The 12,305-nt window shown below is 42.5% G+C and overlaps 3 protein-coding genes across 4 annotated transcripts in view; 2 read left to right on the top strand and 1 right to left on the bottom strand.

The window, feature by feature from the left end:
* The first annotated feature begins 745 nt into the window (after positions 1 to 745).
* KIF15 (kinesin family member 15) overlaps positions 746 to 12,305 on the top strand; it is a 49,673-nt gene continuing 38,113 nt past the window's right edge. Inside the window, exons 1-3 of the mRNA XM_087824821.1 lie at positions 746 to 894; positions 2,073 to 2,145; positions 6,415 to 6,544. Coding sequence (XP_087680947.1) covers positions 746 to 894; positions 2,073 to 2,145; positions 6,415 to 6,544 — 352 coding nt within the window. The remainder of the gene's footprint in view (positions 895 to 2,072; positions 2,146 to 6,414; positions 6,545 to 12,305) is intronic.
* Positions 2,078 to 9,547, top strand: ZNF501 (zinc finger protein 501). 2 transcript variants are annotated; one of them, XR_015715693.1, is made up of 3 exons: positions 2,078 to 2,145; positions 4,745 to 6,544; positions 8,799 to 9,547. XR_015715693.1 is itself a non-coding variant. In XM_087824840.1 (2 exons), exon 2 carries the CDS (start codon positions 5,148 to 5,150, stop codon positions 5,961 to 5,963), a length of 816 nt encoding a protein of 271 aa, XP_087680966.1. In that variant the 5' UTR covers positions 2,078 to 2,145; positions 4,745 to 5,147; the 3' UTR covers positions 5,964 to 8,812. The 2 variants fall into 2 exon arrangements, 1 of the variants encoding a protein (XP_087680966.1); XM_087824840.1 differs by having other exon boundaries at positions 4,745 to 8,812.
* KIAA1143 (KIAA1143 ortholog) lies at positions 7,469 to 12,226 on the bottom strand. The gene is made up of 3 exons (XM_016196144.2): positions 12,084 to 12,226; positions 9,570 to 9,714; positions 7,469 to 8,889 (listed from the first exon to the last, which is right to left on the bottom strand). Exons 1-3 carry the CDS (start codon positions 12,189 to 12,191, stop codon positions 8,678 to 8,680), a joined length of 465 nt encoding a protein of 154 aa, XP_016051630.1. The 5' UTR covers positions 12,192 to 12,226; the 3' UTR covers positions 7,469 to 8,677.

Below are 12,305 nucleotides of genomic sequence, written 5' to 3'. Positions count from 1 at the left end.
AGTTCACACCATGAGAATCTGGGACTTAAGCCTAAAGCAGAGCTCTTGTTCTTTTGGCCGATTGCTGAACAAAGACCCCAAGCAGTAGGGTGTTTGGGATTCCTGTGAGGAGGCCAATTTTGTGGCCGGGGAGAATGTAAGGAAGGTTGAAGCTATCTTGTGAAAGCCTCGAGAAGACCTCCAAACGACAGGCCTTGAAAAGAGATTTTAGGTAGATAAATGTGTTGCAGGATGAATTAACCGGTAGTAAGAGCTCCTTGTGGTCGGCCCCCACTCTCCCTTTTGTTCAGCTTCCCGATTTCGGAAAGGGGCCTGTTGCGATGGGTTTGCGGACTTTATGGAGCCCGTCCCCTGGGCGGGGACACAGCAACTCCAGGCTCTGGACCCGGAGGAACCACCGAGGTGAAGCCGCTCCCGCTTTCCTAGAGAGGACACGGCAGTGGTTATTGACTGCGGCGCAGCCTGCTGACGTCACGCCAGCCGGAGCGTCCGGAACTTGCTCGGCCACGCCCAGATGCTGCCGGCAGTCGTGAGGTGCGCGTGGGCGGAGCCGCCGGGAACCGCCGCTGGGCGGGCTCTGCCTGGCGCCGCTGAAGCTGTTCCGTCCCGACGCTTCTCTCGGACCCGGGGCCCGTGGGCCGCAGCGCCTCTTCCTTCGGGGCGAGCAGGGCCCTTTGGAGCGGATGCCCAGGGACGGGGCCAGCTCCGCCTGGAGAGGGAAGGGAGAGGCTGTTCGAGAGCCCTGATGTGGGAGTCGGGAGACCGGGGCCCTGTTCATGTGAACGCGAGCGAGCGAGCGAACTTCTGGGCACTACATTTTCTGACCTGCAGAAGCGAATGCTGTTCCTTGCTTTGCCGCTTCACAAAGTTGTGCATGTTGAATGAGTACAGCATGTGAGTTACCGCCGTTCTTTCATTAAAGTTCTTGTTCTTTTAAAGCAGCGGAAGAGGTACTGAATGAAGACACAGACTCCATAATGCTTTAACAGCAGGTAGTGGTTACTGAGTGCTTACCTGCCGTATTACTCTACTCACTTATGCGTCCTCACAACCATATGAAGTAATTATTTCCATTTAACGTTTGAAAACCGGAGCACAGAAAGGTTACTTAGCTAATGAATGGTGGAGCAGGGATTCAGACCCAGAGGGCGCTATCTCCAGCGCCCAGGCTACTTTTGGCTTCACGTTGAGTGGAGGAAGACAGAAGTAATCAGGGTACAGTATTAAAACAGAGTGGCAAGTGCTACAGTAGAGACGTGAAATTCTTTCAGAACGTTGAGGAGGAAGTGTATTGAAACGTGAACATTTTCCCACAAGGAAGAGGTGTGGTGGCTCACATTTGACCTGAATATTAAATTTTGACTAGGAGTTTGAAAATAGTTTGTTCAGTGTCAAGAGGTGCTCATTGGATTGGGCTGATTAGCCTGGAAACCAGGTCCATGCCTTTTAATACAGTGTTCTTTTCTATTCAGAGGGGTTCTTAAAACCTTTCTTCTTAAGAGGGATCCTTATCTTCCAACAGACTCCCTTTGTCCTGTTGGGAGTTTCTGCTTCACAAAAAGGCAGTCTTATTTTCCTGAGATCCCTCCACCTCTGGTTGTGGGACAATAACTTCTGGGGCGTTTCCCTGCAGTTAACAAAGCCCATTTTCAAAAGAGGCGATCTCATTGCTTGACATAATAGCTGCTCAGTTTGTACCTTTCAAATAAAATAATGGAATACTGTGGCCGTAGTCTGACTTTTGAAGTCAGTGGCTTCTCTACTAGATTGGAGCGGGGTGAGGGGAGAGAGGGGCTTCAGGCTCCAACCTTATCTTCTGTGGAAGAATTTTTTCCCCAGGATACTTAGTCCTTATGGGCACCTGCCATTTTCCCTTGTGCATTGCCACATCTCCTGAAGTCTACCCACTCGCTGACTTTTTGTCCTTAATGATAGACAAACAATGATATTCTTTAATTCAGATTTAAAATAGTCATTTGGTTAGGGCTGGGATATTCCTGGGTTCCCCTGAATCCTGAGTATGAAGTAGGCTGACAATTTATGGTGCTCTTTCTCCCCCCTCTGTGCCTCAGATTCTGCCCTTCAAGAGAAGAGTCCCCAGGAGACAAACCAGTATCCCTTGTGTTCCTAGCAGCTCTTCTCTGGGTAAGTGAAACTGAACTAGAGAGCTCAGGATGGGTTGTTATTTGGTGGCAGACCTATAGTGGGTCCACCAGTGATCACCCTTCAGACTAGAAGGGGAGACCCTTCAGACTGAAAACATAGAACCACCCAGAAATGGAGCCATCTTATTGAAATCAGAGTGAGAGTGGCCTATTGTGGAAGAAGGCTATGGCATAATGGGTTATAGGACAGATCAGAGAATGCACTAATTTTTTAAAAAATATTTTTCTGTTTTTAAATATATCTTTATTGATTTCAGAGAGAGGAAGGGAAGGGAAGATAGAAACATCAATGATGAGAGTCATTCATTGGCTGCCTTCTGCACGCCCCCTGCTGGTGATCCAGCCCGCAACCCAGGCATATGCCCTGATGTTGACTCAAACCACAATCTCCTGGATCATAAGTTGATGCTCAATTTCTGAGCCATGCAGGCTGGGCATTGCACTAATTATTTTAATCACATGTCCTTAAACTGTAGCAAAACTAGCTACCTCCCTCTGCAGTAATCTGGTGGAACACCTTGAAACCACTCACTGAACTGCTAAGTGTAGTGCCTTCATGATGTAGTGGTCAGATCTGGGAAAACTGATAGTAAGTTATTGGAAGACCCATTGAAAGGTGATTGTTTCCTTGGAGAATATGCAATGGGCTCCTGCCTTATTTGGAACAAAAGCCTAAGTAATCACAGCTGCCATTGTTATTGACCATCAGAAAGCAGTGTGGAGCCTGGGTATCTGTTAAACCAAGTAGGAAGAGTACTGGGTGAACTGGGTTTTTAGATTATGGGAAATGTGTGACTAGATCATGACTATATTCTAAAGAATTCAGTCTAGTCTAATACATACATATAATATATGTACACATTGAGAAATGCCTAGGGGAAAGTTCACCAGAAAGCACCTATTTTCTCGGGGTGGTAGGATTTCAAGGAAATTTTCAGTTTTAGACTGACTTTTCTAGAATGAGCATGCATTCTTTGTATGATTAAAAAAACCACCTTTTTATTTTGAGACAATAAAGGAAATAAAAATATGGTTAGAGTTTCGGTTTTATGTTTAGCAGTTTAAACCACTTGACTTTTATTTTTATGTGTCCATACTGGAAGTTTATACAGCAGACAGAGAGATAGGTTCAGGCAAAATAGTCAGTATGTATAACAACCAGTATGGTACAGGACTGCCCAATCAGATCAGTCTCAGACCATAAACATTTTGTGCATATATACCAGTGTGTACCAGTTCATTCTCAGCCCAGTAGATCTGTATGTACCAACATGAAATGATCTCTAAGACACATTCTTTAGTGAAAAAAGGGCAAATTGCATAGCAGCACCTATAGAATGATTTTATTTGTTTAGAGAGTCAAATACTATGTGTGTATTGAAAATATGTAGAAAAAAGACTTAAAGAATATACTCCAAACTTAATCATGACAATCTCTGGGAAGGGAATGGGTTTGCTTAGGTTGGGTGGGATAGCGATGGTTATAAAAATTACTATTTTATCCTGTATACTTCCATACTATCTAAATATTTTTAAGTGAGGATATGTTTATGTGTAACATAATTAGATAACTAAAATAAAAAGGAGCCTCAGACTAAGAATGTGTGTCTCCAGCATCATTCTGGGAAAAGGTTGCTTTGATGTGTGGTACCTAAATTTCCGTTCTCGGATTCCGTCTGCCTTTATTCAGGGCACCAGGGATTCAAAGTTTGATGCCATTAGGATTGTCTAAGTATTTCAGTCTCTTTATTTCTCTGCTTCCCAAAGAGTGTTCTGATGACAATGATTTGGTTCCCGTGCAGTTTTCCTATAGTGGAGAGAATGTTAACCAGCTGACAATGAGCATAAAAATTTTTCATTGTAAATTAGTTAAGTGACTTTGTTTTCTACATCACTGTCCTTTAGAATTATATTAGTATACATCAGATTCTGAAGCATTTCTTGGCTTCAAAGGTGAGAGCCAGATCCTGGACCATTATGCTTTCGTGAAGTTGCTATCCAATGGGAGCTTCTTCCCTAAGGACCATCTGTAGCTTACATTTCTGCAAACAAAACAGGCATATCTTACTTTCTTTTAATAAGCAGGACTCTAGTGTTCAAACCTAGAGATTTCCTGGTTTTACCTAGGGGGAGAGCTATAGATGCTGAATGTTTTAAGAAAGAGAGAGGTCCAAAGAGACACCTGTCCAGGTGAGTGAATAAGGGAGGATTGGTTAAGTGGACCTAATGAAAGTTACAGCTGGGGTCACCTTTGAAATCTTGAGAAACTTTGTCACTGCTCTGCCAAGATACTGCTTATAGGCAACCTAAGGAAATACAATTACTTTTCACCTCTTTTTTGAGGAGTAAAGACTATAGGTGGGCAGTAATTTTCTCCAACAGTTAATTTACCCAAGATTAGTATATTTCTTTTTCATGTTCTCCTACTGTTTATCACTGTTTGAACCTAAATTACCTAGAGTAGTTTTTAGTTTTTGGATGTTTCAGAATCAGTCACTATAGGGAATTTTATAGATTTCCCAGGACCTGGCACTACTTAATCTCCTTCTCCCTATCACCTCTTCTGATCTTTTCCCCAGGTCATTGTGATCTTTCTCTATTATTAAAAAGAGGTTAAAAATCAAGACCCCACATGCAGGTCCCTGTTCTGCGTAGAGGACATTTTCCTTTGTGAATTTTTTTCCTGGCGAGAAGACCAGTGTTAAATGACTTGAGAAAGATGTGGAGAGTCAGAGAGCCTGGTCATCAGGGGTTCATCTTTGGAGAAATTGAAGCATGCTGAACAAGGAATAGGAGGGGAAATCCTGCAGGAATAGTTGAGAGGACAACACACGCGCACATATACACAGCCCTTTCCCAGAACAGTGTTACTCTAACGATAATCATCTTTGAGAAAGTACCTTTTAACTGTCATGAATTTGAGAGGTTTCTTTTAAACCTGAACCTATTGGACAAACACCCCTTTGTTGTGTTACAAGCAGCATGAATTCTTGTCAGATTCCACTGCAAATGAAACATCAGAGATTTAACATGCAGAAGAAACCTTCAAAGTGTAGTGAATGTGGAAAATTCTTTACCCAGAGATCATCTCTTACTCAGCATCAGAAGACTCACACAGGAGAGAAGCCCTATGTATGCAGTGAATGTGGAACTTGTTTCTGTAAACAGTCAAGTCTTACTCAACATCTGAGGACTCATACGGGAGAGAAACCTTATCAATGTAATGAATGTGAAAAAGCCTTTCAAACAAAAGCAGTCCTTGTCCAGCATCAGAGAATTCACACCGGAGAGAAACCCTACAAATGCAATGAATGTGGCAAAGGCTTTTGTCAGAGTCCATCCCTTATTAAACACCTGCGGATTCATACTGGAGAGAAACCTTATAAATGTAAGGAATGTGGCAAAGCCTTCAGTCAGAGCATATGCCTTAGTCGTCATCAGAGAAGTCATTCTGGGAATAAACCTTATAAGTGTAACGAATGTGAGAAAGCCTTTAATCAGAGTGCATGCCTTGTGCAGCATCAGAGAATTCATTCAGGAGAGAAGCCCTACACTTGTAATAAATGTGGTAAAGCCTTCACTCAGAACTCATCCCTTGTTGAACATGTGAGAACTCACACTGGAGAGAAACTTTTTAAGTGTAGTGAGTGTGAAAAACCTTTCCGCAAGCAAGCACACCTTAGTGAACATTACAGAATCCATACAGGAGAAAGACCTTATGAATGTGCTGAATGCGAGAAATCCTTTAGGCACAGTTCAGCACTTGTTCGACATCAGAAGCTTCATGCTGGAGACTAAAACTTGGATATAACCAGCGTGGAAAGACTTGTGTGAAAACTCTTTTCCCTTAAATTCTTAGAGCTTAAGACTGAGTCTTCAATTGGGATAAATGTTTTCTATGTTGAGCAAGAGGTAGTGTGTTCTAGAAGTTAAGAAAATAGACTCAATACTTGAGTTTGATGCCCTCTCTGCCACTTTGTGTGTGTGTGTGACCTTATCCTTACTGAGCCTGTTTTCCCCACCCCTCTACCCCCAAAGAATATGAGAATATTTGCTAGGGTTGTCTTGAGAATAAAATGGGCTGTATATAATAACTGCCATTAATTAGTTTTGAGTTATAGATGTTCCAAAAGTTTTTAAATGTGGCTATTACAAACAAGCAAAGTTCAGCATTAGTTTTTTTTGGTTCTCATAATGTAATTTTTTTTACAAACATTCTTGACATTCTTGTACCATTTCCACATCCTAGGATTTTGGCTTCTTCAGTACTGGACATGGGTTGCCCTTGATAAGCTCTGTCTTTGAAAAGGGCAACAGGAAGTCCCTAGAAAGATCTTGGGCTTTGGAAGTGATGTGCCCTTCTCAGTGCATCATGTCAGGTAATGATGTCAAGTATGACTTATTACTGGTAATATGTCTTTGATCATTCAGATAAGGCAGCATCTCTGGTTTCTTTACTGTAAAGCTACTAATTCTTTTGTAATTATCTTGAGAGATACTTTGAGACTGTAAATATTCTGCTTTTCAATGTTTTGGCCACTAATCTTGACTTTTTTTTAAAAACTGTCACCTGAGGATATGTTTTTATTGATTTGAGAGAGAGGAAGGGAGAGGGAGAGAAACCTCAATGTGAGAAACAAGATTGTTGATTCCTGTATACTCCCCAACCGGGAATCAAACCTACCACCTTTTGGTGTACGGGACGATGCTCCAACCAACTGAGCCACATTGGCCAGGGCTCATTTTGACATCTTTTGATGAATCTGTCCAACATCACTTATGTATTAGTTTCCCATGGCTGTTGTAACATGTTATCACAAGCTTGGTAGCTTAGAACAGAAATGCACTCTGAGTCCTAGAAGCCAGAAGTTTGAAATCAGTTCCATTAGGCTGAAGTCAAGGTGTTGGCAGGGCTGTGCTCCCTATGAAGACTTCAGGAGAATCTGTTCCCGACCTTGAAAATGAGAGAAATCTCTCATTCAGACGATCTTTCAAGTAAGTGAGAAACAGATGTGGTCTTAGGAAAATTAACTCTTTGCGGTCGTTTGTCTACTCTCAGCCACCAAAGCTTTTTTACCATTCCAGTCGTATGTCTGCTCTCAGCCACCACAGCAAGGAACCGTATGAATCTTAACTCCATTCATGTATCAGTTCATAAACCTTGTTTATCCTTCATAATCTAGCATGTTATGTATCACTGCTCTTTCAATGGAAATTAATTCCGACCAGTACGACACCCATGTCCAAATTTAATACGACCGCAAAGGGTTAATTATTCAAGAAAAAAGTATACCAAAATAAACTCCAGAGGGAACAAAGTTTAAATTGTAAAAAATAAAAACAACAAGAGAATACAAGTGACTCTTTATCTGATACAGAGACTGGGAAACAATAACAAAAAAGATAGATTACGTAATTTACAAATTAGTAAGGAAAACATGACGGTGCTAATGGGAAATGAAAAGTTAATTGGACAAAAATACAAAATGGTATGTTGAATACGAAAAACAGTTTAGCCTCCCTGGTAAATCAAACGTCAGTTAAGGTCAACTATTAAACACCGTTTTCAATACATCAAATTGACAAAAATGAAAAGGCTGGTTCCAGCCCATCGCTGGTGCACTGCTACCATGGATGAGGCAAAGTGGGCTCCTGTAGATGGTAAATGAATAAAATGTAAAGCCTCTCTAGAAGGCAGTTTGACAGTAAGCATGAAAAACTAAAAATATTTGAATACTTTTCACAGATGTAAATCAAACCATTATGCTATACACTTATGTCAATTATTTCTCAATAAAACTGGACAAAAGTACATGCTTGCCAAATCTGTCCTTTTGTATCAAAAACCCTAGTGGCTTTATTAAGCAGACTTCCACTTGTATCTCTCTCTCTCTCTCTCTAGTTTTACCAACTAGACTCACCATGTTATACATCAGATCCTAACTTGTATCAAGATTATTCCTATTAGATCCTTACTTGTACAAGACCCACTTGTCTCTCATAACTTGCCAGAACTGTCATAGGGCTTCCCGTAGCAGGAGCTGGGAAGTACTCTTGACGACATGCATTATTGTCTCCCCAACCCAAAGTGCAATTTTGCTAATGAGGAAGACACACAGTAGGACATCTGTTTAATTACAAAATCCTCTATAGCTATTAAAGTCAGGTTTTTTAATTTTACTGACCTGGAAAAATATTCACAATATAATGTCAGCTGAGAAGCAGGATAGAGAACAGACACAATACAATCGAAATTTTGTTAAAAAATATAATTTACATACATACACACCCCATAAAGGATTCAACAAAGTGTTAATACTAGTTAACATCTACAGAGTTAGCATTTCCAGTTAAAGGGGTACTGGTGGATGGACATTATTTTTATCTTACTAAATTTTTTTGGTATTTTCTAAATTTTCTATAACACATTTGTATTATCTTTATAATAGGAAAAAAATATTTTTCAAAACACCCCATAGGCTCTTCAAGACAGTCCAAAAAATGTATACTTACTAATTTTCATCTTCACTGTCAAAAGAAAGGAGGCTACTGTTTTTTACTTGCTTTTGTGTGTTCTTTTTAACTGAGTCCTGCTTGTTTATTTCATCTTCATTTGTCTTTTTCTTTTTTGAGCTTGCTGTTAAACCTGAATATTTTTCATCTGGGGAACGCTTGGCTGGTTTTCGATACATGATTCTTCCATCAGCTGAAGCTGGTTCTTCATCTGCAGTAAAAACAAAGTTAAAGACATTTCTTTTCCCCCTCATAATTTGGCCTTTATTAGAGAATTAATTGGCAAGAATATCTCATACTATATCTAAGTATGAGATACTTGAATCGATTCAGCTCGCTCTTCTCCGCTGCCTCTAGCTACAAGAAACAAGACGTGCACAGTCCCTTACTAAAAGCTCACTGAAGCAGTCCATAATATTGCCAGTCCTTAATTGATTACAATCACGCTGTACTTCTATAACTATTTTGAAAAGTGACTGTCTGCAACTCCCAACATTTCCCCCAAAGCCATGTAATAAGTTGTTGTGAATAATAAAAAATATACTACATGGTACACCACACTTCAGGCACTAATTAACTAGAGATCTCTTGACCAGTTTGTGAACCTAACCACCTATTGTTTTAAAAAGCAGAATGTTTTTATTTAAATTCACATTTAATCCTCATAATAACCCAAGAAGGTGGGCACAATTATTGTTCCCACTTTACTGATGAGATAAACTGAGGATGAGAGGTGAAATAACTTGTTCAAGGTCACACATCTGGTAAGTGTTAAAGCCAAAGTGTGCACCTAGGACTGTCTCCTTCCAACATACCATACTATTATATAAAATAATTCCATACTCCAGGCTTCTTAAATTGTTAGAAAAACCACATTACTTTCAGACTTACCTGCTTTGGCAGCCTTTATTTCTGCTTTAATTTTCATGACATCTTCAGCTGACAGGTCTCCCTTTTTTAAAACCACCACTTGGGGCTGCTCATCTTCTTTGTCACTGTGATCACCATCCTCATCTGGGAGCTGAGGCTGGATTCTCTGGGGGAAAACACGAACACGATTTGTAGGCCCTGACCCCAAACCAAATACAAGCATTGTCTCTGCGAGAAACTAATTACTAAAGTAAAAAGGGTAACTTTATTACTAAATGTGTTTGGCAATAAATTTTCAAGTAACTCAAGAGCCTAACCTGTCAGGTAGGGAAGGCTGCCAGCTACCCTGGCGTGCCTATCCAGTGGGATTAGTTTCTATCTCAGCATGACCCCAGCTTGCAGTTTCCAGTATGGGGCCCTCTGCTTCACATTCTTCCAGGGCTCCCAGCCTACTCAGGACAGTGCTGAACTACATCAATTCTGCTCTTCATCAACCCTTTTCACTTCCATCCCTTCTCAAAATATGACAAAAAATAAGCAACCACCACCAAGCACAGAAAGCAGCAAGTAAAAGGTACTCTCTCCCACCTCTGCTCATCTGTCCTCCCAACAGCTTGTTTAGGAGGTATCCTATCAGCTGTGTTCTAAGTGTATAAAATTATGGAAGTATAGGAAACATTTTGTGCTTTTTAAATTATGAAATTACTTGACAAGTGCATGCTCTTTAATGATATCCATTCCCTAATTACTCATTAGTTTTGCCTATTTTTCTCTGAAAGTTTCCAATAAATGACTACAAACAGGTTGTTAATAAGCACTATAAGACAAGAAAATGGGAAAGTGAAATAAAATCATTCCTAGTGTTTATCAGAGTGAGGATTGTTAATTCTGACTTTTTGTTTATGCAACTGGCTAGAAAATGAAAGAGTCTAGGAACAGTGGCAGCAACCCGAGGACTGCTATAAGCCACTCCTGAATTAACTCTCAAGGTGAATACGATGGTTTAGAACCCAATTATATAATGAACTCTCTTCTTCTAACAGGTCACTAGAATGATGATTATATTACCAAGCCGATTAAGAATGAAGTTGGTTTCACAAACACAGGAACGTGGGGTATCTCTTTAAGAAAAAGTCTGTTGATTATATAAATAAGTCGAAATCACTGGTATTAATTGGAAAACTTTTCAGAGTTCTCCTACTGTCATCATAAGGGTGTCAACTATGAACACATGATCACTACTAGGATCTCAAACTACAAAATCAGGTCTTCGTATTTTTCCCATTGCTGAATCCATGTCCCTTTTCTCAAACTTCATCATCTTTGTCGTCATCACCATTTTTGGTCCAAGGGAACAGTCACGCCCTGATTGTGTTCTCTCTAACCCAAAACAGCTCCTGGTTGCCTAATGAATAGTCCATCTCTACACTGTCACCCACGCTGTTCCTTCCATCCCTACCTGCTGACCTGTTCGCGCTCCAGATTCAATCTAAACATCCCTTCCTCCATGAAGCCCTGCCTGATGACAGGCATTGTCACCTCACCCATGCAACTTGTCACCCACTGTAGTATTTGATGCCATGCATTGAGCTAGGTGGTGGTGGTGGTGGGGAAACACAGGAGGATTAAGATACGTAGAGAGTTTGATTTGGTGGTGGAAACACACAGGAGAGCAAGTGATTGCAGTGCAAAGTGAGGCGAGTTATTACAGATGACAGGACAAAGCGAAGGGCCGAGAAGGAAGCGGTGCGGCAGGCAGGAAGGTGTTGAATAGGGCACTTGGAGAGCCCATCTCTTGTCGTTTCGGACCGTGGCACAGTGCCTGGGTTTAGCGCATACTCGGTGGGTCGAATGATTTCCCCAAGTCAGCCGGTCTCTTTCACTATTCTCTAAGGGACCTGAGCGGTGGGGTCTTGGTGCAAGTGCAAGACACAAGGTGCTAAATCAATTATTTCTCCACACATCCCCTATGCACAATGGTCTCCTTCTGTTAGGAAGGGTAGGTTTTGGTGTGAACCAGTTACGGTGGAAGCCTGCGAGAGCTTAAAAGCTGACTCCCACTGACCCCATCCAGAAAATAATCAGTTGCGGCTTTTGTTTACCGGGGACGTTCCTCCAAAGATGTTCCAGACTCGAGGCCTCAGACACCACCGGGTCATTTGATCGAGTGGCCCCCGTTTATCTGGAAAACGGGGACGACACTACCACCAACCCTGCTCACCATGAGTATTGGAATAAGCGAGTGCGAAAAGAAGAGACAGGAAAGCGATCTTTCTTAACCATCTACCAGGACGAGGCGCTTTACCTGCGTCAAGTCATTTTCGAGAACTGAGCAGCACCCCTAAAACGACAGAGAGGTTCCTGCGCGCAAGGAGCTGTAGCCGTGTGACCAGCCCGGGGTCCGGGGCCCACTCGGATGGAGGGGCGGGGGCGGGCGCGAGGAGCGAGCCGGTCAGGACCCGGCCTCCGAGGCCAAGCAGAAGCCGGAAGCGGCGGGGCGGCCGCGCTTCCGCGCCGCGACTGGCCCGGGCTCACCTTGGTCTCTACGGTGGGCCCTTCCCTGTAGCCGACCCGTTCCTTGAAGCGGGCCAGGAACGCCGGCTCGGCCGGCCGCACGTACGACACCTGGTTCCGCTTGCTCATGGCCGCGCGGGGGAAACACCGGCTCCCCGGGCCGCCTCGCGATTGCGCAGACGCCGCGGCGCCGCTGGTGACGTTACGCAGGCCCCGCCCCCTGGCGTCCGGCCGGGCAACATG

The sequence above is a fragment of the Miniopterus natalensis genome, chromosome 15, assembly GCF_054644295.1.
Source record: "Miniopterus natalensis isolate mMinNat1 chromosome 15, mMinNat1.hap1, whole genome shotgun sequence".
Classification (NCBI taxonomy): domain Eukaryota; kingdom Metazoa; phylum Chordata; class Mammalia; order Chiroptera; family Miniopteridae; genus Miniopterus; species Miniopterus natalensis.
The sequence above is the reverse complement of the archived record's forward strand: the minus strand, read 5'-3'. Positions and strand labels throughout refer to the sequence as shown.

Bases quoted from the DNA above. Each gene is read 5' to 3' on its own strand.
- KIAA1143 (XM_016196144.2), bottom strand. From the start codon at position 12,191: ATGAGCAAGCGGAACCAGGTGTCGTACGTGCGGCCGGCCGAGCCGGCG. The intron at 9,715-12,083 runs GTGAGCCCGGGC...GTTTTCCCCCAG, and splicing joins GGCCCACCGTAGAGACCAAG to AGAATCCAGCCTCAGCTCCC. The intron at 8,890-9,569 runs GTAAGTCTGAAA...TTTTTACTGCAG, and splicing joins AATAAAGGCTGCCAAAGCAG to ATGAAGAACCAGCTTCAGCT.
- ZNF501 (XM_087824840.1), top strand. From the start codon at position 5,148: ATGAATTCTTGTCAGATTCCACTGCAAATGAAACATCAGAGATTTAAC.